The sequence below is a fragment of the Copadichromis virginalis genome, linkage group LG17 (assembly GCF_057382275.1).
Source record: "Copadichromis virginalis isolate Kocher_CV1m ecotype Utaka linkage group LG17, C_Virginalis_male_GT1.1, whole genome shotgun sequence".
Taxonomy (NCBI): Eukaryota; Metazoa; Chordata; class Actinopteri; order Cichliformes; family Cichlidae; genus Copadichromis; species Copadichromis virginalis.
Genome location: NC_140634.1, coordinates 19,362,431 through 19,388,877, shown reverse-complemented (window position 1 = coordinate 19,388,877; position 26,447 = coordinate 19,362,431). Strand labels below are relative to the sequence as shown.

At 39.7% G+C, this 26,447-nt stretch overlaps 1 protein-coding gene across 1 annotated transcript in view; it reads left to right on the top strand.

The window, feature by feature from the left end:
- The window catches only part of LOC146689318 (thyrotropin-releasing hormone-degrading ectoenzyme-like), a 277,193-nt gene that overhangs the window by 204,993 nt on the left and 45,753 nt on the right, over positions 1–26,447 (top strand). Inside the window, exons 7-10 of the mRNA XM_085437338.1 lie at positions 11,035–11,172; positions 11,843–11,908; positions 16,079–16,144; positions 16,659–16,837. Coding sequence (XP_085293464.1) covers positions 11,035–11,172; positions 11,843–11,908; positions 16,079–16,144; positions 16,659–16,837 — 449 coding nt within the window. The remainder of the gene's footprint in view (positions 1–11,034; positions 11,173–11,842; positions 11,909–16,078; positions 16,145–16,658; positions 16,838–26,447) is intronic.

The following is a 26,447-nucleotide window of genomic DNA, read 5'->3' as shown; positions in this document are numbered from 1 at the left end:
TAAACATTGTCATGAATTCCCTCTTACTTTGGCTGTTTTGCTTCCACTACGATAAAATCACACTCCTTGCACAGCTCTTTCTCTCTCTCAGTGCACTCAGAGACCAGTTTACCGTCAGAAATCTCTGTTTTCTACATTATTTGCTTGCTTATTACGCACCAGCTTACCGTTGTGTATAGCACAGTCGGTCGCTGTTTTTTTTTTTCCTTTTTCAAAAATGACCTCCAACAAGAAAGCCTAACTTCTGCAGTTCATTACGGAAAAAATCTAAACTTTTACAAATTCTGCCAAATTGCAAAACGCTTTGCTGTTTGTCTAATAAAACCTCTGTAACATTACTCTGCTTCACTTCAGCAGCATCAGGTAATGTTCGTCAACCATGTTTATTCATGGTTTTCTTCCATTTTTGATCTACCGCAGAATATTTTTAAGGCAGTGATCTGCTATAAAAAGCCAGGCCAGGAAAATCTCCTTCATGATTTTCTGTGTTTTATCCTCAGTGACTTTAACACAAAGGCATCTGCTGCGATGCTTACACCTCTAAAGTCTCACAAGTGTCAGCGTTGTTTTTTATACATAGATATAAAAATATGGATATGTACTGATTAATGATCACAGTTCTAATATTTCTGACTGTCTGAGTCAAAATTGAATTGAACCGAATCTATTGGAGACCTCGTGAATCGGAATTGAATCAGTGACGATGCCCTAGTTAACAGTTTATGTAGCATGATAAAGTGAGACTCTATCTTTTGTTGACCTGACAAAGATCAAATTTTGGATTTCAGGGCTGAGGAACGAACTCCTGATGTTATCTCAAGGAAATATTCTCATGATATGGCTTGTTTCACAGTAAACTGTGCAAACAGTCACTCAATAAGACTGATTATATTATATCACTTTCTTCAGCCTAAGATCTTTGATTTTGAACTGCACCATTACAGAGCTGTCTAACATGTTTTCACCTCGTAGCATCACGTGGTACCCTTTGTTACACTGAGTATCTTTTGTCACTGCTGTCTGATGTACCAGCTTTGGCACTACATTTGTGTTTTTCACCTACATTTACCTGCTGGTTGGGTTTAGGAACTAAAAGTATTAAATTGTAAAGTGTAAATGCAGAACCCCACCGCAGAAACCCTGCTGGTTAGAAAACGACAAGTTGGAAGTGACAACAGAGTCTCACTAATAGGATAACCCAGTGCATCACAGCCAACCAGTAAATAAAACAACACTGAGAAACACCAACAGCTTTAACTAAGCCCAATTTTTGTTATGCTCTGAAAATGGGAACAGGCTGACCTGTCTGAAATATTTTGTTTGTTGTTTTTGTGAAACTAAAACCAGATTTTAATCAGTTTTGCATTTTCAGACTCGTGTTAAACTTTGGGAACAGCATGTGAATCATAATAATCCACACTCAGAAGTTCACTTTCAGACTTTCTTAAGAGCTTAACCACCAGGTGTGTCTTCACAAAATGTCACTCTGGAGTGAAAATGAAGTCGCTAAAGACTTGGTGGTAGCAGCGCAGGTTCACTCACTTTTTGACAAACAGGAAATAAAGCTCTCTGCTGAGCATGTAGAAGTGCTTTCAGGTATTCTGAGGCTCTGTCTGCTCACTCATGAAATTAAAATTTTCTCCCCTCTTGTGGTTTTATGAGTCAGGATTTCAGCTCAAGGCCTCAGCCGGTCAGATATGAATTAGATTTTTTTCAGAGTATAGCACAAAAAACAATCTCCAGACACCAAATAGAACATAGGTAGAAGGCAGAAAATTTGATCTAAAGACAGAAAACACATCTCTCAGGGAGGCAAACAGGCTGGATATGAAATCAGACTTCAGACCTGGTTTATCTTTCCGTTCAGAGGCTGATCAGCCAGTGGACTCATTTTAACTGGTGCTGGTTGTTCTTTGGCAGAAAATAATTCTCAGTGGAAAGTGTTGACACAGAGGTCTGAGGATTATCCAGAGTAACTGGGACAGTTTTTGTGGACACTTTTAGCATCCCAAACAAAATACTGATCTAGTCTATTGTACTGGAGCGGTGACACAATAGCACTCAAACTGTGTTAGATAACAATACAGGATACATCTTCTCTCTAATAATTTGGTTGAAGTTACTATTTTTGAAACATTTCATAAAATTAACTGTCATAACTACTGGATTTAAATAGAGATTTTTCAGGTTATGGCCCATTTGCTTTGTACACAGAGTTCAGTGACAGCTGCAGCACATTAATGATGAATGCAGTATCCCAGTAGAATCAATAATACAAAGGATGAAAGGCAACAACATGCCTGTAAAACAAAAACTTAAGTGGGTCAATCTGGTGCAAAATCCAAGAACAGTCAGTGTGGAAGTGCAGTTCTTCAATAGGCCACTTGGAGATGGCCCCCAAAAATGAGTAAATCCTGTAAGCACCCATTTAAAAACTGACCCCAAGATTTGCAGAGAAAATAAAGAGTCTGCTACAAAAACAAGTTAAAATAAAATTATACGGTAATAAAACAAGACTGTGTTTGCATCTAACATATAGTGGAAGACAGCAACTTAGTAAAGAAATATTTGATTTTAAAGTACATTAAAACTGTACTGCAGTACTACTCAAGAAAGTATTCAATATTACTTGTTACTTTTTTTAAGTAATGCAATATGTAACCTAAATGTAATTTCTTAAACTACTTGTTACATTACTTTGCATTACCTTATAACATGCCGTGAAATACACTGTCAGATAATTACCAGTAAACAGTATGAACCTAAGGCGACAGTTCCACATGTTGACTCAAATCCCTTTGCTAATGTGGACACACACACATTAACACATTTTAGTGTTTGGTTCTTGCAGATAACTGAAGGGCTTTTGTAACGCAATGTAACTTTTAATTAACTTTAATGTAATTATTCAATTTAGTAGAGTAATGTATTACACTACTGTGTTACTGAAAAATATAATGTGATTACTAAATGTGTTACTTTGGAATGCACTACACCCAAAAACACAGCTGGAGGAAGGCTTGATGAGTTCTCGGTCATGTATGGAGGTTATTTTGTGCTTTGGTTTTCTTGGGCCAAAAAAATGTTTGAACATCATTGCACTCAGTAATGTTCCACCACTGCTGTCCATTTTCCATCCGGTGGTGTTGGCTAGTTTTAGGTCAACAGCACTCTAGTCAAGTGGCACTGGTGCGAGGCCTGTGACAGCACCCATCCCCATCCAAATCATAAACCCATTGTGTGGGATTTTTGAAGTTTCTAGTTTGAAGTTACCAAAACACAACACCCATTTCTTCATCTTCTAAACTGTTCTCATTTCCTGTCTGTGCCTCTAGAAAGTGCAACTGCACAGTTGGACACATTTCACAGAATGAGAGATGTGGTTGGATGGTAACAAACTGGAAACTGGAAATTCAATATTTCCACAACCATCAGTGCTTCCCACTGAGCTCCCAGTTTGACTTCAGGAGAATCTTTGAAGCAAATAATTGTATCAGCAGATCAGCTGTTAGCTGTTCTATTTTTAACAGCCTACCTTGTTTCTCTTCTCTCGGTAAAATCTTTACATAACTTGGAATACAATTGGATATACAGCATGGGTATAAGCACAGAGTTAAAAGCGGCTGTTGAGGAGGAGGAAGTCCTGACTGGGAGGTCTTCTCCTGAACTCTTCCACCTCCCTCCACTCACATCAATCGATACGTCCTTCCTTCTTTCTCTAAAACTGTTTCCTTGAAATTTGCCAGATATTCAGCTGTGAGTCTCCTCAGGAGGTAAAATCCTTTTTTCTTTTATTCTGCTCAGGTTCGCAAACAAATTGACTCAGAGGATGATTCAACTCAAAACAATATAAAATTAAAAATGAAACCTTCCTCAAATTTGCTCAAAGCCTCGCAGGGTACCCCTCCTCACCACCACCCCCACCTTCCTCCCCGAAGGACAAACTCAAGAAAGTTCTCCAAGAAGCGTTGAACGCCGCAGAACTTTAAATTACAGCACATGCACGCTTCCTGCTTTGTTTCTGCCCAAGTATGTTGTGATTTTCTTCCAACAGAGAATGTGCTACACTAAAACACCTTATCTTCTGCACGCACACACAGTCTGTTTCTGAGCGACATGGCATTTTTAAATCCCTGTTACTGCCGTTCTGCACGGCTGGACGCTTTAATAGAAACAAAGTGTTTCTCCAATAACAAGCACAACAATGATAAAGTGAACTGGTGCTGATAAAATAATTTATTTCTAATACAGGTTTTTATTTAAAAAAGGCCATTTCCATCAGCTGTGAGTCACAGTGCTGCAGGGCCAGGAGCAAAAACACAGAGAAGGCAAACAAATATAAATATAATGAGGGCAGGAATAGACTGTTTCTGTGTTAGTCAATCAGTCACGTACCCAATCAACTGGCACTATGACCACAATATGAAGGAGAGGTTATATATTCAATCTGGCCTGGGCTTGCATAGGAAAATGAACACTAAGTGGTCAAAAATCGTGACACCTGGGTGTCAAGGATTGGCTGTGTGGCAGCCAGGGAGTGGACCCAAATGAAGAAGTTAGGAGACAGGAAGTGGATTTAAAAACTGCCTTAATACTGATAAGCCGCAAGGATACGACAAAACAGGTAATTAAAATTACAACACAGGAAAACAGAAATATACAGCTACAGTATGAGGGGCAATGTGGCAAAAATCAGATCAGGTTAATAACGATGATAGAAAGACAATAGCACACCCGGCACACTGAACAGTGTTCAGCTGTTTTGTTAAACAAAGCTAGATAGAGCTGACTGTGGTGTCAGTCAGTGGGTGCTTTCATTGTGTAACTCATTTGGAAATAATAAAAAATAAATAATTAAAAGCAGTCCACTCACCTAAACATGGTCAACGAAGCTAAACGGAAACCTTCAAAATGTGGATTTTATGAAACAGTGGGTGACACTGATGGTGACTACAGAGTTTATAATAATAATAATAATAATAATAATAATAAAGTAAACAGGACAAAAAAAATCTCAGATGCAAAATGCCTTAATGGGAAGTTATCCCGCCGGTCCCTGCTCAGATCTCAGAACCGTATCAGTCCAACCGGCAGGAGACAGAGAAATATCTGAATGGCTTATGGTGCGGGAACAACTCGAGGATCCGGGACACATTGGTACGGAGAAATACAATAGGAAGTTGAAATGTTTGAGAAAGACAGAAAAAGTGTTGTAAATGAAGCAAAAAAAGAACCTTTGGCGGAGCTTTGTGTGCCAGCTTGTAACCCTGGTGTGTTTGATTCCAGTCCAGCGTGATCAAAGCTTCTCTCCTAATCACAAGTGCTTAAAAGTTAATGTGCCCTCCCCAGGGATCTGCCAACTAATTATTTTTAAAGCAGAATTAAACTTGGTTTATACAAGTGTAACGATGGCCTGTTTCTCCAGTACTTTAATGAAAAGCCAAATGAACGAAATCAGACATTTTCTAATAACTCTGGCGCCAAAATACCAATACAGCCCGTTAATCTCAGCTAAACACAGCAGTAATGAAGGCACAGCAGGAAAAATTAATCATAATTTTATCCCAGCGTGAACTAGAACAGTTCTTATCTGAAAAATGTAATGGCGCTTTCTAAATATTTTACTTGTTCTACTTTTTTAATGAAAAGTCCTAATTTGCTGATAAACATAAGACATTGTCTTCTCCTCAAGTCAAGACATTTGAGAGAACTCAAATGAAATGTGCCTTTTTCAACTCTATTAAACAAAAAGGGAAAGCTGCTTTGAAAAAAATAATAATGTTCATTTCTAACTTCTACACAAAGTCCATTCTCCTTTATGGGTAGGGATGGGTATCATTTAGGTTTTATCCGATACTGGTGCCGAACCGGTACTTTTGAAACGGTGCCGGTGCTTAAACGGTGCTTAAACCGGTGCTTAAAGAATGGAGAACACAAAATTGGTCCAAAAACCTCTCATGTTCAGCTGTTTCTTTGTAAAAAGATAACAATGTTAGCTTTTCCGCAGCTATAGGGGATTTATCGTATCACTCTTGGCTGGAAGCAGTGCTTAAACAATGGAAAAAACACAAACTTTGTCCAAAAACCTCTCATGTTTAGCTGTTTCCCACTTTTTCTTTGGTCATTTTAGCCTTTTTGGCCAGGGTAAAGGGAGTATCTGCCATCAAACAAGAAGACAGCCGCATGTAGCTATGATGATGTTTGCTAGTTCACCTTACATGCATTAATGTAATAACGTGGTTAGCCTACTCAACGTAAATTACACACGAACAACATTAAGCTACTCACGCAGAGGAGAACGGCTGCTGCTGCCATCATCATCCGTCATCATTTCTGCTACACTGGCAGGGCTAGGGGCCAGGACTCTCGTCTTCGGGTTTTTGGGGGATGTTGCTAACTCCGGGTCCGATAACAGGCACCACACCCGCAGTAGATGTGCTCGGTGTGAGCTCTTGCAGCAAGCTATCAAATACGGTGCATTTCTCGGCTTTTAAAAAAAACGCTATGCATCGCCAGGTGTTTCATCGGATTTGAGGTGTTACCTCCTTTGACAGTATCAGCTTAAAGCACTTGTTGCAGGCTGCTGAGTTTGCATATTTTGCTGTGAAGTACAGCCAGACTTTTGACCGCTTCGCCTTGGGCATTTTTAATCTGTAGCTCTGCTCTAAAAGAACGTACGTACCTGGACCCGCCTACTATCCTCGGAAACGTAAAATGATTGGCTAGAATCTAAAGTGTATTACATCTCAGGGAAAAAAAGCACCGAAATGTGTAACACCCAGGAAAAGATTTTATGTGATCCTTCTGAGACTTTGTCTTTACAAGGGGACACTACATTTAGGCTTTTCTGCACTTTAGACGGGAGGTAAACAATAGTCACTTTATTGTGTCGTATGATGACATATGTTTTTATACTTTCTGTTTTTATGTGATATTTATTTTTATCCCAAATATCTGCATGAGGTTGGGCCTCAGGAGATTAAAAACAGGTGATGGGTCACTGGTGACATGGTAGATGATGAGAGGTTAAGCAGTTAAAATGATCTCTTACAGCACTGGTACTCATAGCATAAACACATTTCTTTGCCTTTTTTTATCGCTGACAGCAGAACATCTGTTTATCTGCTCTGCATACAGAGAGCAGGTCAGAGGTGAACGTTGACTTCATGTTGAAGAGAACAGAGAAATATCAATATTCAGCCTCTTCGCTCATCTTTCATGGACATATTTAAAGGAGGAGAAAAGACTGTGTTTGCATTCACTTTAATAGCACATGTTTGCTTACAGCACTGAACCAGCTGGGAAATCAACAAGGTACTAAATGATTAAAGCTCGGGGCAGGTTGTTTGCCACATTAAGCATATTTGTAGTTATTTCTCAATATGATGTTTATGAGGATGTCCAAAGACATGCAGATAGTAGAGTTGGGTTAACCAGTGATTCTAAATTGACTGTAGGTGTGAATGTTAGTGTGAATAGTGGTTTGTCTCTCTGTGTTAGACCTGCAACAGACCGGTGCCCAGGTTGTACCCTACCTCTCGCGCTATGGTAACTGGGATATGCTCCAGCACCACCACGATTTGAATTGAATTATCTGGATGGATGGAGTTTAGGACTCTACTGACTTGCACACATCTCTTGCATAACATCTCACCAAAGTAATACACAAAGCTTCAGCACTCTATGCTCGAGGCAGGATGGACAGATGAGCAGTCTTATAACTGAAGCAGTGCTGGTTCTCAGCCATGAATGAATCTGATGTGAGACAGCATTAGACTTTCTGAAAAGGGAAACTTCGAACTGAATAATTGTTTGTTTAAATTCCACCTTCCGCCTACACAGTCCCCAGAAGAAAAAGTCACTATGATCTCAATATCTCTCACTCCAAACATGTTTAATATCTCAGTTCTGCTTTTGTTGTCACTGTTTTGATGGAAATGAATGTGGTTGGCAGCTTCTTGGCACAAATCTTGTGTGACTGAATTATCATGTTGGCTGACATTTTTCTCATGTATGTGCTTCTTTATGTCCTGTGGCCATAATTAGATTGGATGTGACATTCAGAGAATTTTCCTTTGGGCTATTTTACTGAATATGAGAAACATGAAATATTCCAAACAACATCCAGCATGTTTCTAGTGAAATGGTACTCAGACGAGGTAAATTATTGTTTTGAATGTTATCAAGCACAGTTTATAAGTTCATGACATCTGCATGATATGTACATTAATTGTCCATTAACCGCTGGAAGCCCTCAGGGACGTGTCTTCTGTAGCCTCACTCCCCTAATGATTTTTTCCACTGTGTGTTGTTTGATGTCTGTCTTTGATTGAGGGAACCTGTCGGCAGATGGTGGAATTGTACACACACTCTCTCACACATCCATGTCATTAGTAATCATTTTCTCATCCTCATCTTTTTAACTGCCAGATGAAGGTGTGTTGAAGAGGGGTCCTATTTCACTGCAGGGCAACCTGCACATGGCAAATAAAGCCTTGATTGATTGATTGATTGATTGATTGATTGATTGATTGGCTTCATTGGTTACCACATGAGGCAGATGTACCAGGCTTTGTTTGAAGCACATGACATATAAACATATTGTATTAAAACCAAAGAATATACTTGAACATAGATGGCCGATCTTGTGTGCATCATCAGTATCAGTAAAAAACTAACATCCAAGGTTCTTCATTATAATGTTTTTTGAGCAGACCTCACAGTCAATCAAAACCAAAATGGTTTTGTGGCCTTGGGGTGATGAAATCAGAATGAAAGTGCCACACAGAGTGCTGTCTACTACCCAAACATGACATGCTAAAATGATACCAAAATGAAGAGGAGGCTAGAGCGAGGAGGGAGGAAGAAAAACAGGTGGTGAGGAGGAGTGACAGCCTGGAAGTGAAGGAAGACGGAGTGATGAGACGAGCAGACGTTTCAAAAGTTCAGCAGCTGCTCCTGAACGCCGTCCTATCCCTCCGTCTGTGCGTGCATGTTTGTGTTTACCCTGACTGTTGGCCTATTAGCCGTCCCTCCACATGTGGGTCCATCTGGTTCATAATGAACATATGGACCAGATGGACCCCCTATTTCACTCTCTCCAGGTGATTTAAAGTGTCTGTTAATTAGAGCTGATGTCTCATTTAGTCTTATTTTCCCCCTTTCTCATAGCCACAGTTAGTTTCATCTAAATGTGCCATTTAACTAATTGACTAATTGTATAATTCATGGTGGAGTCCCTGAACTGTCTGTTTACCTCTGTGTGTGCCTTTTTGCTGACTCTTAGATGAGAGCAATAGTCTGTCTTTTACCAGGAGTTTGCTAAATACTTCGAGGAGGAATCCTGTTTTAAACAAAGCAGGAAAAAAATTAAAATTAGTCAGATCTGCAACTCTTCTGGCTACCCATCAACAATCATTAAAAAAAAAAAAACAGCTGTTTGTCTGAAGGCACTCATACCCACTGAGATTCAAACTGCCATCACTTTTTCTCGCCAGATATCAGACAGTTCATTGCTGCAGATGAAAAACAAATTTATAAAATTAATCTGGATCCCGAAGTTAGACTCCCCTGACTGTTCAGTTTCTGTGTCGAGATATTGAAACTTAAGACTGCTTAACAAGATGAAAATGTGACAAATCAACATCAACGGTCACTCACCGAGAAATAGTCTGATCCCAGCAGATGCTGCAAAATCCACGTATATGTTGATTCTTTTGTTCATTAAAACTTTTGTTTAACAAGATGCAGGATCATTAAAACTACATCTACTTAATGCCCACTGCTTTAATCCGTGAATTACACCTAACCTCATGGACCAAGAATTAGCCAGATCCCTCCAGATACTGTTAATTTAAAAGGAAAAAAAGTTACGTTTAGTCTATTCATTAACATCTGAAACTTAATAAGCCAACAATTCTATTGCTTAACAAGGAAGAGGTTCATTAAAACCAAATCTCCATAGTAAACACTGTAATCCATGAATTAGACAGTGCCACACTTCTCTGGATTTAGCCAGATCCCATGGGTAATTTAGACAGAGCTCATTAAATCTCCACATGCTTGCAGATGTCTATTAAAACCTCGGAACCAGAAAAGCCAATGAGGAGAGGAAACAAGAAGAGGAGTAATGGGAGGGAATGAAGTCAGCAAAGAAAGGAGAGAAGATGAGACATGGGATTGAGGAGAGATCAAAAGAGAGAACAGAAAACATCGAAAGATACACAGTGGACACAATTAGAAAATAATCACGAGGACGTAAGCAGAGAAGATGGGCGAGAAACTGCAAAAGCTGGATATGGTGAAGGTCCTGAGGAAAGAAGCAGAGAAACAAGATCAGGAAAGGAACAACAAAGATTCCAGAAAGCACCGTCTAACTACAGCTGAACATTTGTTCTACATATAAATGTTTAACTAGAATCTGTCAAAAGCTGAGCTGGAACGACACCATAAAAGTCGAAAAAGACAAAGAGACTCCCATACTGTGCGAGGGCAAAGCATCCAGTCCTTTTACTAGGAAACATGTTTTAGTGAGATTCACTGGATTTCTGGATCTTGGTTCAGCTTTGAAATAAAACGAATAACAGCCAAGTCAATTTTCTAGTTATCATAGCCGCTTTTTCTTTTCTTTGACCTTTTGCGTGTATTTTTATGACATAAGGCTTAATATGCACACAACACTGTGCTACATTAATAATACATTAAAGTGTTCTATGTGCATGCAGTCCTATTATATCGTGTTGGCTGGTGAAGGCTGGAATATGGTTGCTCAAGGCTAGTTAAGATGTTTTGATCATTTTCAATGAGAGGATCCTGCAGTTTGATTTGGGTCTTTGTTGACTATCAGACCACTAATATAGTCCTCTACTAGTAATATCATTTCTTCGTTTTCTGTCACTCTGCTCTCAAAGTTTAAGAGGTTTTTCAGTGGTGCCATCCACTGAATCAGCCTTAAATACTGCATTATCACAATCATCATTCTCATGATCAAAGTGAAATATAATACCTGAAAAAGTCCAATTTTTGTGTTTTCAGGAGAAGCAGCGCTTCTTGACTGATGTCCTTCATGAGGTGATGCTGCTGGATGGCCTGAGTTCCTCCCATCCAATCTCCCAGGAAGTGGAACAAGCGACAGACATTGACCGCGTCTTTGACTGGATTGCCTACAAAAAAGTAAGAAACCACTTTCAACAGAAGTAAGACTGTTGCACTATAAATGTACCTGTGTGATCATGATCGCCAGTGAATGTTTGAATACCTCTTCAATGTGTTCTTTTTTATTATTATTATTATTAATGATGATGATGATGATGATGATGATGATAATAATAATTATTATTATTAGTAGTATTAGTATTATTAATATAAATAATAATATTTTAACAATGAAACTTCAATATGTTCTTGTTTTCCAAGCAGACTTGGATTAACTTATAAAGGGAGATCTTCAGCTGCCGTTGGTTTAGTTTTGTCTTTTAAACATGATCAATAAAGTTGGCTTTTTTCAAACCATGCATTTGCTTCTAGACAACCACAAACACTAAACTGAAAATTCAAAACTGCTATTCACACATTGTCTACATACTTTGACAAATTGGGGTTATATACTTTAAAACAGAAGAGAGCGGCTGGTAGGGCAGCTTTCCACCCCTATTCCTTTGAAGATCAGCGCTGTCTGAACAGTTTAACATGTGGATCTGAGCCAGTCTCTAATTTCAAAGTTCACCAAAGGTGACTCTTATCTACTTTTCCTCCAGTGATCACAGCAACTTCAATGATGATGATGGATGATGATGATGTTTTTAACCGTGTCTGAAAGTGTGTTTTTCTTTGCTCTCCGTAGGGGGCGGCACTGATCCGGATGCTTGCTAACGTGATGGGGCAGCCGCTGTTCCAGAAAGGACTCAATGTAAGTTCCCTTTGCTTTGCAAGTCCAGCTGTGTATACAGAGGTTTTTAAATCAGAGGGAACAGCTGGGTTACTGGGCTTTGAATTGATTTATCACCAACACAACATGGAAGGATTCATAGAAACAGTGTGTGTGTGTGTGTGTGTGTGTGTGTGTGTGTGTGTGTGTGTGTGTGTGTGTGTGTGTGTGTGTGTGTGTGTGTGTGTGTGTGTGTTCAGCCATAGTTTAGCTAAATCCTAACTGTCATGCTGTGCATATAGATGAACAGGGAATAAGTACCTTTGGCTTGCGGGGCATTCTGAGAAGAAGATTTGCCACGTTTCCCTGTCGATATTGCGATCAGTTTTAAGTGACCTGAATTTAAGCTAGATGCAATCAGAGCAACAAAATGCAGATATTTAATACACGTTTAAAAGGCGCTGAAATTGTAATACTCAAAGCATAGATTTACTGATAGTGCAGAACAGGAAGTAGGACTTTAGAAATACTTATTATGCATTCCTACTGTTATGGTCTATCATGGTATACCTTGGATAAGTCATCAGTCTGTCACGTGGTTGCAATCAGATGCAGGCAATAATGAGTAAATCCTTATTATAAAAAGTACCCTGCATTCCCTGGATTCTTTTTAGTTCTCTCAAAGTTAATTTGGGGACAGGTTTAAAAAACTGTCTAGAACACTGGGGAGGAAGAAGTTATTTGGGGACATAGGAGTTATTTTTTGTAGAACTCACAATTTTAATAGACTTTTACACTGTAGTTGTCACACACAGTCATGAAGCAATAGCTATGTTAACTAACTCTATGTGTTGCATTGTTTGTTGTTCAGCTAAATGTAGCTGCTGTGTGTCTCTTTGAGGGTTCAAACTGTGATGGTGTCACAGAAACACGAGAGCAGCTAAAGCTCCAATCGCACCAACAGGGTCAGGTAGTTTATTGCACAGGGAAACGCTTTGTATCCTCCAAATTGGAAGGAGACTGTTTGCAGTTACAGTAAAAATGACAACGTCTGATGTAACATGGATGGAGGTTAAATATAATTTTTACTTGGAATGGAGTTGCAGAAATATGTACGAATCCTTGCGCACACACACACACACACACACACACACACACACACACACACACACAGACACTGTCCTGGTTTTCCTACAGAAACTGTCAGTGACCTGGAACATACTGAGAGCCAGAGTCTATATAAAATACTGCTGATCCAGCAGCACAGCAGGGCAAATACATTGTGTGTGTGTGTGTATGTATGTGTGTTATGGAGGTCTTCACACATGCATTGTGCTGAGCATAACAACATACTATATAATAAGAGCATTCGTTTCAGTCGCCAGCAGAGTAAAAAAGTTTCGGGAGAATGTTTGCTTCAGTAGTTTGGTTCATATTAATGACAACAACAAAGACTTTCTCGATCGTAACCTCTTTGTCAGAGCGTTTCAACACCTAATCAGGTGTTTAGTGAAAAATACAGCGTATAACAAACCATGCCAAACAACTGCAATGCCATGTGATGGAGTCTCATTCTGGTGATTTGTGGCATGACGGGAGCCGTAACCAAAATAATTCATGATCGTCTATGCTTTTCTTACCAAGGATAATACTGTAACTTTTAATGCTTCATGAAAGGAACCTTTGTGACATTGCACACATATTAAAGTTGATGCATTTGAGAAAGAACAGTGAGAAAATCAGCCTTCTGAAAGTCACGGAAAAGGCTAAAATTTCTGTCTAGGTTTCATGTAGATTTTAATATTGTATATACATGGAAGGATTACTGTACCAAAGGCCCAGGGGCATCAGGCCTCCCTAGCATTACAAGCTCTGTATACTTAATATTTTCTTGGTGAAGAGGCATGTAAAAATGGAAGCAAATCTATCCCATAATGAGAAGAAAATCAGATGGAGACAAAAAACACCAAAGAGACACAAAAGGAAATCAAAGAGGCACAAAATGACACTAAAGCTCTGTCAAAACAGGAGGCCAAAGAACTGTGATCTACGGGCTTCTTTTTTGTTGTTCCACTGTGACAAAAATGACTGATACATATACTAAAACCAATGTTCTGTGCCTGTTTTAAAGAGAAATAATAGGTTGAGAATATGTTAAACTAGAACACATTGGGGAATTTTTAAACTAGATACTCTGAAATCATTTGAGATGAGATGAATCTCCACAACTGGCCATATGTCTCTATTTCCTATAATTTGTCTTTTTAGGCAGTGTTTAGTGTGATGGATGAAATGCTTTGGGAGCATTTAGGATTTTTAGGACGTTTGTGAGCATTCTTCAGAGTGCTGTAAGGTTTGTAAATGTTGTGGAACATAGTGACATCTGGAGTACAGAGATATGGATTTATGGACTTCAGCTCGGGCTAAGTGTACTCCAGCTCAATCAGCTGTGTGAAGATCAAATACTGTGCACAGCCCATGTCTGTAGTGTCTCATCAGCTTGGCTTTAATTACATTAAAGAGCGGCCTTTGGTGGACAAAAACATCAATATTGGTTCACCTTTTCTGTATCCCTGATCTCAAAGCCTGATATGTAGAGCTTTCAGAAAAATCAAGAGTTTCCCAGACTGCATCTGGACTTGATGTGGAAAGATTGTGATGATTATGGTTGCCCCGATGTGACTTCAGTGTGGCACAAAACTTGAAACCTCATTAACAGTTATCAATACTTACTGGAGAAGATGTAAATAATGGCCTGCAGTGATCATTGGGTTTTAGAGCCTTTCTGAAGCCCAGAGGAGCTCGACTGAAGGTGAAATTGAAAGTTTATGCAAGTCATCTTCCGATGAGGGAAAGCAAGTCCTCATTAGGCTCTAACCCTGCCTGCAACAATCGAAATGCCTTACTTAAACTCCTACACCTACTGATTTCCTCTAATGACCTTTGACTACTCATACCCACAGTATTTGTTACACAGTGCTTATTATCACTGAAAAACATTTGGTTCAAGGTGCATCACACTGTTAAAACTAATGGAGTCATGCTCTCGGAGTGTGTGTGGGGGCTCTTTTTATCTGCCTTCATGTCAGATATAGTGAAGGTGGCAGAGCCAAACTCCCAAACGCACTTAGTGTCGTTATCAAATATGTCATCTTGTTCCAATAAAAAGCTTCCCCTTGCCTTATCAAGCTCAAAACGCACCACAGCAAATGACTGACTTGGAGGAATCCACGCTTAAACACACAAAGGACACAGGAATCGCTGAGAAGGAGATTAGCGCTCAGCCTCCATAGCTGTTTTGTTATCTAGTAGTGCTTCCCTGCCTTTTCCTTGTTTTACTATGAACCAAAGCAACTACCACCCTCCCTGAGCATTTACTCTAAATCCACTGTAGTGGGAGTGAGTTTCTTGCTCTGGAAAACAGACTGGGATCAAGTCGGACCCGAATGTCACTAAAGAACTGCAGGCTGAAAACAAAGCCACCACACCATTAAGCCTCTTTTGAATGAGAAAATGGCCCTGAGGAGTCTTCATCTTGTTCATTAGCTTCGAAAATGTAAACCAGGGAGTTTGAGATTGAGCCCAAAACTCTTTGGACTTGACACGGGCTCTTCTCTAACTCAAGCACTACTGGCCCATCATGTCACTGACTTTCAAATGTACAGTTTCAAATACATGTAAATGTTCCTCTCAAAAGGCTTTTCAGAAATTCATTCAGACATAGGTATCATTAAATTTCCACCTGAGAGAATACCCCTGAATTCAGCCAGTTACAGCTTCACAACTGCATGGCCAAAATGAACAACCTTGTGCACTGTGGGTAAGAGAGACTTGGGAGCGTTTTGAGATGTAATATGTCCCCATACTCCCATCACCAGGTCAGTGTGACATCCAATAAAGTGCATCAGAAGTTGACATTTTTACTTCTGCTTAATAAAAATGGTAAATTAGAGCCTGGTGTACATAACAGCCTGGTGTTATAGAACCTACTTTAAAAAATAAGTTCATTCTGTTCATGTCAATGTTGCGTTTTTAGTGGGAGAAATGTTTCGTCACTCATCCAACTGACTTCTTCAGTCTTCTTACAGATGAACAGAATCAGCTTTCTGGGATTTCCTAACCTGGATGAATGTGCATGCATCAAGATGATACAACAGATACATCACATCATACCAGTGTTGCTTTAACATAGCTTTGTCTCATTGTTTTCAGGATTATCTGCTGAGTCACATGTACAGCAATGCTGCCAGAGACGACCTGTGGAGGAAACTGTCTCAGGTAACCCTCACCTGACTTTATGTCTATCTGGTATTTAAACCTTGTGTACTTCCCTGCCCCAAAGGCTTCAAGGCAGAGCATTTAACTTTAATGTTAGTGCCTTGCTCAGTAGCAGGTATTAAAACCTGTAACTATTCCTCAACTGGCTCTGTTGGGACAGAGCTGCCAGACTGATTGAAGCTGTTCATTCTTTAATAAAGCACTTCTAATGAAGATGCTCATTATCACCTGACTTAGTGAAGAGCCTGTTGCTGTGGTAACATGAGGTGGAGCTTGTTTTCTTGTTTGTCCGACACAGGAGGGGCAATGATTTGATTAATTGAGCGTCACTTCTGTTAGCACTGTCAATTAGACTGACACTGCTCTTTAATTAGCTGCCAGTCTTATATCTAATTATGTCAAGGTCAATTTTCTCCCACACAGATTATTTTAATCACTGATTGGATGTGTGTAAATTGGTCATTATTAGTCATTGATCATTTACGCTACGTGTGTGTTTGATTCTGCTTTAAAGGCCATGCACTCAGAGGGCCGAGATATTGACATCGGGGAGATGATGGACAGGTGGACTCTACAAATGGGCTACCCTGTTGTCACCATCAGCAAGAACCAATCAGAGCAGCTCCCTACATATTACATCACAGTCAGCCAGGAGCACTTCCTGTATGGAGAGGAAGTCAGAAAAAACAACAGGTGAGGGAACTGAAAGCTGTCAGATCTTTTAATAGTCTGTTATTTCTCAGAGATTGTAATAAACTATATGTCATTTTATTAAACTTACTTTGATGCACCCAAGAGTGATGGAAGCTCTACAGTAACAAGATGGCAATTATAATCGAGTGTAGCCAAGCTAACAAACTAGCACGACAAACATTCTGTTCTGTTAGCCTGTAGTCTAATATTCATTTGATGCCCATTAAAAACTACGTGCCTTGGTAGCATTAGTGGGTTAGGGTTGGAGATGTCTGTACATAATGCACAGCAGCATATTTGTAGAAAACCAAACAGAGCATGTCAGCACAAACACTTCAAATATTCCTTCAGACTGATGTGAGATGCTGAGAAAGTCATACAAAAATCACGTACAGTGGAACCCCGACTTACAAAATTAATTTCTTCCCGAGGGTCTTTCGTAAGTCGAAAATTTTCGTAAGTCAAAGCACCCATCGCGCCTTTTGAGTGAACGATAGGCTATAGGCTAATTGCTAACTGCAACAACAATACGTCCAAGTGGAACAGCGAAGCGCAAGTACGAAAGCCAAGGGGGTTGTCACATGATTCAGAAGGCATTGTGGGCATTGTAGGCATTCTGGGCCCAGCCAATCAGAGCCAGTGGATTTCATTACGTGGGCATTTTGCTGTAACACGGGCAGAAATATTGCCGTTAAGTGCCTTCGTAACTTGAATTTTTCGTTAAATGGGGTATTCGTAAGTCGGGGTTCCACTGTACTTCAAGTAAATGCTACTAAAGAAAGTTCTACAAGCTTGTGAATCAAAGACTAAGTTGATTTTTCATAGGACCACACTCAGTGAAACTCTTTTTCACTGTATGCTTTCAGACGTGGCTACCTTATGATTGACAAGTTTTTACTGTACAAGCCACCACTCTGTTACCAGGCTCAATCAGCTCTAGTTGAGCAATCAACAGGAGACTTAAAAGCGATGTGTGCTGTCACTGTAGCTACCAGCAGTGCATGACTGCAGAACCTTTGAAATATTTGTAGTCCTTTTTTGTAAGTGTATCCAACTTATGCATAAAAAGTTTGGTTAAACAAGTTTGAAAAATGTTAGTTAGTTAGTCACTCTGGTTTGTCCATATGGCCCTTCTACAAATGCCGTTCTTTGGATGGACCTAATTTGTAGCTCTAAGAATAGGCATTATGGAGCTGGAGTCTCTGGACACTAGTTGGCCTTTAGACTGCTAGTCCTATTCCTGACATGTCTCTCCATCTGTTCTTCATTCAGTCATTCACCGCTGAAACAATTCTCCCGAAACCCCTCATTTCACGCTACATTAGGCACTAAGTTTGTCTTTCAGTGATCTTGCTGGATCTTTTTTCCTGAAAAGGCACTTTTCCTGTTTCCTCTCTCATTCTTTACCACCTTTACATCTTTTATACTTCATTTATATTTGATTCCAATCATGTTTTATTCACATCTTTTACAACCTTTGGAGTTTACTCTCTTCTGTTTTATCGACCCACTTTCTTTTCCATCAATACTTCATCAGCTTCCTTCCTTTTTTTATTTCTTTACTTTTACCTGTTCTTGTTTTCTCCCATCATTTATTTCCAGGTCTTTCTCTCTCTCTTCAGTCTGTCATGTTTTTGTACAGTAGTTGACATTTACAATGACTCTGACCTGCTCAGTTTCTCAACAAAAGTTTCCTCAGCTTTTCTTACGTTATGTTCTTTTTCTTGTCTTTCATGTGGAGTCTTTTGTGTTTCACTTGAGCTGAGAATCGCTCTCGAGGTCTCATCAGCTGATGAACTGAAGCTGTTTGTTGTAGGTGGAGTTGAAATCTTTCTTTTGCTCTTGTTGAGTCTCGCGGGGCTGCGTTCAGACACACTCAGCGGTCCCAGGGCATTCGCCAACACTAAAAAGAAACTGCTGCTGTGCTTTTAGTTGATTCGGCATCACGGCTGAGTGCAGCCGGGGCTGATGCTGCTGTTTGATCCAGCGGAGCTGTGTTTAGAAGCACAGCAGTGTCCCGCAGTGTACACGCTGTTGACTCAAGCCCAGACTGCTTTATTTAATTATTTATTATCAGTATTATTTTCATGAGAAGAGAACTCTTGGACATGCACTAAATTGTGTGCAGGTTGTCCAGTCCTTCAATAACTTGGGAACTCACAACTTTTCTGGAGAGAAAATACTGATGTGGGTTCATCCAGCGAATGATCATTTTGCTGAAGGTTTTTGAAGCAGTTAAACTGGCTGGTTTTCCTGGGATTCAATAGTTCTTCTTTAAAGCTTTAAATTCTTGTTGTACAATTCAGACAATTGTTGTCAACACTTTCAGTCTCCAGTTCTTTTAATGGGACACTGTATGAAGGAACAATATCTGGCACTTTTGCTATTTTGCTGTTTTCTTTTATTACTTAAACAAGTCAGCTGTCGGAAAAAGCTCATCATCATCGCTTCACCCTCATGGTGTGTTTAGACCAAATGCAAATCCCTCTTTTCCCATGATTACATATAGAGATACAAAATTTGAGCTTCAGTCATCTTCTATGGACAACCAGCCCTGTATCATTCAGCTTTGATATGAAAACAGAAAAAAATAGGAAGGGAAAAGTTTGTAAAATCAGAGATCATTATATATCTCACAAGTGTTCATTTCTGTGCAGATTGCACCTTCTCATTTTCCTTTGGCTCTGCTAAAAAAATAACATCTTATCGCAGATTATTTTCTGCCACTGAGAACCTCATATACCTTTTATAAAAAGGTACTTTAATTTAACAATTAACTCTGATTATAACCTTACTCCAGTTTTAAAAATTGTATGTTTGCAGGTCAAGATGACCTGCTCAAACTGAGCATCAGAATAAAGAACAAAATTGACTGAAGTTACTGAAGAATATGGCATGATTGTTGCTCATCCCAGCAGATGAGCAACAATCACACCAACATAGACAAGTTTTTCCACTGTTCCCTTGGTTACTGTAGTTATGCATTTCACTACTTTGCTGTTGATGACACCAGCAGAGCACTTTAGGCCTGGTCTGGTCTCATGGAATCTATTTTAGACATGGAGGGCTTTTTATTGAATTGTGTTGGAGTAGTAGGAGTAGTAACTCTGGAAAAAAAAAACACTAAAAGGGTACCCACTGTATTCCCACATGATGACTAAGGTCGTGACTAAGCATCAGTATGTGCTTGAAAGAAAGTGAGGATGGTTTTGCATAGACTTCAGATCACATAATGAGTTTTAAAATGTATTTTTAAAGTCTCTCGTGACAACCTGGAAAGGCTGGTGTCCACTGAAGTACAGGTTAGCACTGTTACCTCACAGCAAGAAGGTCCTGAGTTCAGCCTGTGTGGAGTTTGCATGTTCTCCCTGTGTTTGTGTCCAATGACAAGCGGTTAGTTGGGTTAGGGCAATTGGTAACTCTAAATTGCCCATTGGTGTGAATGGTTGTCTGTCTCTTTGTTAGCCCTGCGACAGAAGTGGGCCTGTCCAGGGTAGGCTCCAGCCCCCCCGCGACCCTGACAATGATAGGTGGAAACGAATGGATGGATGAAAACTAACTAGCATGCTAACTTACCTGCAGCCACTCATAAACTGAAATCCAACCAGCTGTCACATTAGCGTGACAGGCAGTTATCTTTGTATCCAATAAATTTAAGTTGGAGAGGAAGCTTTTCATTTACATAACAAAAAAAAAAACAAATCTACATTTTCAGACTTTTTTTGGCATTTTGTTAACTTCAGGTATTAAGGTGACATTTTGAAGATCACGGTTTATTTTTGTCAAACACATTCTTCTCTTCCTCTGGTGTTGTGCTTGGAGACATTTTAAATTTGGGTCTTTTTATTTTTCCACCATCAAACAACCAGGGAGATAAATGCCTTTAAAAGAACTGAAGTGACAGGCAGAGGGAGAGAGACGATGAGGACAGCATGAGCTAACGTTAAGGTCGAGGCAATGTTACTGAAAATAAATCAAACAGTATCTCAGTCAGGATTTAACAGCTCGTTTCTGTGGTGTCTCGTCAGCTGACGGGTAAACAGTGATGTGATTGGAGAAGCAGTGTCTGTGTGCTTGATTTAATGAGCTTTAATGCTAAACAGGACAGTGATGAATTATTCATGAGTCCACAAAACCACAGTTGAAGGAAGTATTTATATACTGCTTTACCCTGATGAGCCAGATAAGTATGACTAAACAAATTTACCAGAAAAAGCTCCTCTTCTTCTTTTGGCTGCTCGCTTTAGAGGTCACCACAGCAGATCACCTCCATCTCACAGTATTCCAGTATCCTCTGACAAACCAATCCTCTGCAAATCCTGCTTCACTACATCCATGAGTCTTTTCCTCCTGCCTGGCAGCTCTATATTCAACATTATGTCCAATATGTGCACTATCCTTCCTCTGGACATGTCTCCAAACTATCTCAGCCTTGCCTGTCTCCAAACGGCTCAACCTGAGTTGTCACCCTGATGTACTTATTTCTAATCCTATCCATTCTGGTCACTCACAATAAAAATCTTAGCATCTTCAACTCTGTCACCTCTAGCTCGACCTTCCTTCTTCTTGTTAGTCAGACAGAGGAAGCAAAGTTGAAATATAAAAAGCTACAGCAGCCAGAAATTTAGAAAAAAGAGACCCTAGACCCTTTGCTGCACCAGACATCCGTGGGACATCACTGTGCTTCATATCGGTTTTGGAGAGGTCTGCACTGACTTTTTGTCCACACATTGTTATCAGACCCCACACTCACAGGGGAAAGTCTTCGTCACAGCTCATTGCATCACCACACATAACTAACCTTGCGGACTACTTTGTGACTTGTTTGATCTGGTCTCAAAACTGTATTTGTCCCAAAATCTCCTCAAAGTGCATCTTTAAAAGAGCCTTGAAAAGGTAAACACAACACCTATTGGTTTGTGAATTCACATTTTAAAAACTTGACTTTGATATAATGTCCATTGAAATGTGGACTTTTTTTAAGGAAGAGGTGTCACAAAAAGTTTATCAAGTTATTCACTACTGCTAGCAAACTTATCAAGCATAGCTAGATAGCTTAAAAAGGATTGCAAACTCACTCACCAGACTAGACTTCTTTAAAGAGCTACAATGCTGCAACTACAGTTCTGAGGTCTTGTTTAATTAGCAGATGTGATGGCTAGCAACAGTTAACTGTCTTTAATCCTTAAAATATTCCTGAGCTCTATACAGTTTCTGTTAGGGTGAGCTGTAGCTTTAGAGACAAAAAACTTCTTTTTTGGTTGTTTGCTTTTTTGTTTTTACCAGGCTATAAGTATGTTTATTTCCACTGTAAATTTGGGCTTTTTAACATCAAGTGGCCATTTGAAAAACACTCCTGCAATATACTTTTTTTATTTTCTTTTATCCGTCTTTTTTTCTTTTTCCATTGATAAAAAATGTTCCCTACCCCAGATTTAATATGAAAATAAAATTAAACTCTGATCCAAGACATCTCTATTTTTCCATCAACCTATTTGGTATCTTGTCAAAAGTCAGATAAATTTCATCATCTCCTGAGCTTAACTGCAGTGTCTACCCAGTAATTACACTTGCAGATATCTAAAGTAAAATGAACAGAGGAACATTTATGTTGTTTCTCCAGGTGCATGTTGAAGGCCCTTTAACAGCTGTCTATACAGAGATTGTTTGTTTCTTGCACATCTGACAGCATAGATATGACTTTGCTTTCAGTCAGCTACATAACTACCACATGACACATCTTTTAAGGTGTCGAGTCTGGTTTATCCCTTATAAGTATGTATATATGGTGGTTATTTACACGACTGGAAGTGTTGCCAGAACAAAAAAAGAAAACCCTACAGAGAGTAGTCTCACAGTAGAGTGAGTCTAGAGTCTCGAGTAGTTTGTCACATGATTTATAAGATATGTGAACTGGTCCCACAATCGTCCACAAACTTTTTGTGTTTTGGTCAACAGTATATTGGATATTAACACAAAATGAATAGTCTAGAGTCCTGCCACAAGCTGTGGGTAGTGAATAAAATAGATTGAGGATACAAGCAATCGAAATGAGCTTCCTCAGAAGGTTGCTTAGAACCTCCTTTAGAGAAATGGTGAACTGCTCAGTTATTTGGAAGAAGGTTCAGGGTAGGAATACTGGTCTCCACCATCAGACAGAAACAGTGAAGGTAGGGTTTGGGTATCTGACTAGGATGCCTCCTGGTTGTTTCCTCGGTAAAACTCAAGTGCCCTGTTTGATACTCCTTCATAAACTCTTTCCTGTGTTGACACAGCATCAAACATTGGTGATAGTCAAGTTCTACTTATAAATAATCATCTTATTATGAATGATCACTTTGTTCTTAATGGTTCCCCTCAGAGTTTCTGGCTCTGCTAGCTCTGGGTGCTAAGGGAAACAATAAGTGCCCATTTGTAAATTGTCCTCAGGGCATCTTGTGTTCCAACACAGAGTAGTCATGTAGTCATGAATAATTTGGTGCTTGTCACAGAGTTTTATGGTAATTTTATGATGTGGTCTGTGTTAAGTGCTGTTTTGTGTTAATTTTGTGGCACACACAAATTGCCCTCTGTGTCTGGAAGTTGTGAAGTGACCTAGAAGCTTTGGGTTGTTTTATGCCACGAGACGCCGCATGTCTCTCATTTTTATTCCTGACAGCCCACGTCTGTCGAGCTGATATTGTGGCTTCTGATCCTGGCTTTAGAGGAGCAGGTAGGTATATTTTTGATCATAAAGGTTTGGATTTTATCTGACTTGGAGACACTTGGAACGACAAGTCTAAATGGGGTCAACATGTTCTTTAATGGAGGAAGATGAGCAGAGAGGTGAAGGCTGTCTGAAGAGTTTCTAAAGTTTCCCACTCTGAATAGATCACTGCAGTCATGCTGCGTTTCTCTCTACCTCCAGCATGAATGTGTGTGTTTCACTTGGTTTCTGCCTTTGATGAATAAACCATAAACTCTGAGGACACACACACACTTGCATCAATATTAATAAACACATTCTGCTGTCCAGGCTGTGGATTGTGTGTCTTCCAGTGTGCGTCTCTGTGGGTGTGTATGTGTGCGTGGTTTAGCTCCACTCCTGTCAATCACATTGATATAAATATCAGATAAAGTATTTGCTTGCTAGGCAGTGGTATTGATCCACTATAGCCTGCAGCGACAAATGGCTATTATAGGAATAGTAAATGGTTCTTTTTCAGGCTGATTGTGTTACAATGACCCCTACTTTACAGTATTCACACACCCACTGCTTAAAAAGGGGAATTGACTGGATGTAAAGTATTTATGTAAAGCTGATTGTTTGCCATTTCTAATGAAAATCCAGTCTAATTAAAATATGAATCAATTTGATAAAAATGAGTCTAATTATAACGTCAGGGTTCTTAACAGTGCTGAAGAGAAACACTCACTTTTAGGACTCTTATTAGTACTTACATATGGTAACTGTTAGGATTAAAATTAGACTTTAACATCTAATAGGGAAGCATCAAGAAGCTATTTGTTCCTAATGAGCTCTAAGACTCAGCTAAATTCTTTCCTCACAGAGCACTATCCGCATGGGTTTGGTTTTTGGCCAAAAACCTTCACCTCAGACGAACAATAATGCACTCGTGACATCATAAATAGTTCTGCAATTCTTTTTGTTTGCTTTATACTTTTTGGCCATGCACATACATCGATCCGGCATAACATTAACATTGCCACTTACCTTATATTATGTTGGTCCCCTTTTGCTGCTGAAACAGCCCTGACCCTTTGGCACATGGATCCATGTGTGAGGCATTTAGTTGTTGGCGTTCTTGAAACCAGTCCAGGTGGTGCACATGTTGATCAGTCTCTAGCAACTGCTGTATTTACCAGGAGTTGGTGTTTTACCCCTCTGGTTATTTGTGCCAATTCCTTTCTGGGCCCCACTCATGTACTGACATATGTGTCTGTTCATCTTAGCCACTATGATGCCTGACAGGAACTTCCATGTAGTGCTGAGACAGGTTATTGGCTGGCAGTTGGATGGGACTGGCCCCTTCTAGGAATCCTTGGGGATCAGGACTGTCCAGCCTTCAGTTAGCCAATCCTAGTCCGCTTCATCCTTTAGCACTTGGTTCAATTGTGTTGCCAGATGATCATGACGTCCAGTTCCTCTGCCACTGAGAGTACACCTTGGATTGTCCAGTGGAGAACAGCTGGTTTATGCTCCTGGCTTTAATCTCCCTAGTATAAATCTGTGAGTCTTTGCTTGGCAGTTTCCAGTGTCCCAGGTATGGGCAGCTAGTTGTACTTCTTAGGCATTCCTTTCTTTATCACATCTTTCTGCAGCTCTGATAAATGGGCTCCATGGAGAAGTCCCTATCCCCATTGAGGGGTACTGCTCCTTGTGGCCGTTCATCTCGCAGCCAAGCATCTCATGGTATAGATTTTTATATATATAGAATCAATATAGAATCAATTCAGTATAGAATCAATTTTAAATCATGCTTTTTATTTGTTTTTGTTTCTAATGTCTCTGTAAAGCACTTTGAATCACCTTGTTGTTGAATTGTGCTATACAAATAAATTTGCCTTGCCTTGCCTTGCCTTGCCTTGCCTTGCCTATAGATCAGATGGTTGGTTTCAGCAATGGTCACAGTCGGGACTGTCAACAATGCTGCATTCACTAGTAGACCTTCAAGTAGCCTCTGAAGATCTAACAGAAGATGTGAAAAGAGTTACGTAATACATAGTAATCGGCCACTGAGGAACAAGGTTTCCAGCTTAGCCATGATCCTAGCTTGCCGTTGCATTTGTGTTGAATCCAATCAATCTCTAGTTGTGATAGCAGTTGCAAGCAGTTGGAACTGTGATCTACTAGTTGTTTCACCTTTCCATTGGGATTACTTGCATAACAGCATTATGACAGCAAGAAATGGTGAATAGGGGGAATCTATTTCTCCTATTCACTGTTCTCACCCTTGTCCACTTATGCCTTCTTGTCCCGGTAGCCTTCCTCAACACCTGATGTGGACCTTGTTAATCTGGGGGACATCCGAGCTGGTGTGGCTTCAGTTATAACATTTTTATATCACTTAGTTCATCTGTAAAGCTCTTTGTTAAAGCTTCCAAAGTACCTCACATACAACCACAGTAGAGGATCCACAAACCATTACCCTCTCTTCCATCTGCACTGACCTTGGTAGAAAAGACTTCAAAATGAATCGTTTAAAGAAATTGAATTGCTGTGTATCCTCAGGATTCTGTCATACCATTTAGATCACTGAAATTTTATCATACAATGTTTTGATCTACTTCTATCTACTACTACTATTTCTTAGTTGTGCTTTCTCTGAGAAAACTTTGGATTCCATAGCACCAACTAAGTATCGTTTAAACACCATAGGCTACCTGAGTATCATTGCTGAAACCTATCATCCATTTATAACCCCATTGTACGCATCTTATAATGGCTGTTTCCAGCAGGATCCAACAAAGCATGCCACAAAGCTCAACCATCCCAAAATGTTTTTTTATTTTACATAACAGTGAGTTCACTCCTCACCAGATCTCAATCCAATAGAACACATTTTGGATGTTGTGTAATGGGATTTTCTCGTCTAGCCCACAAATCTCC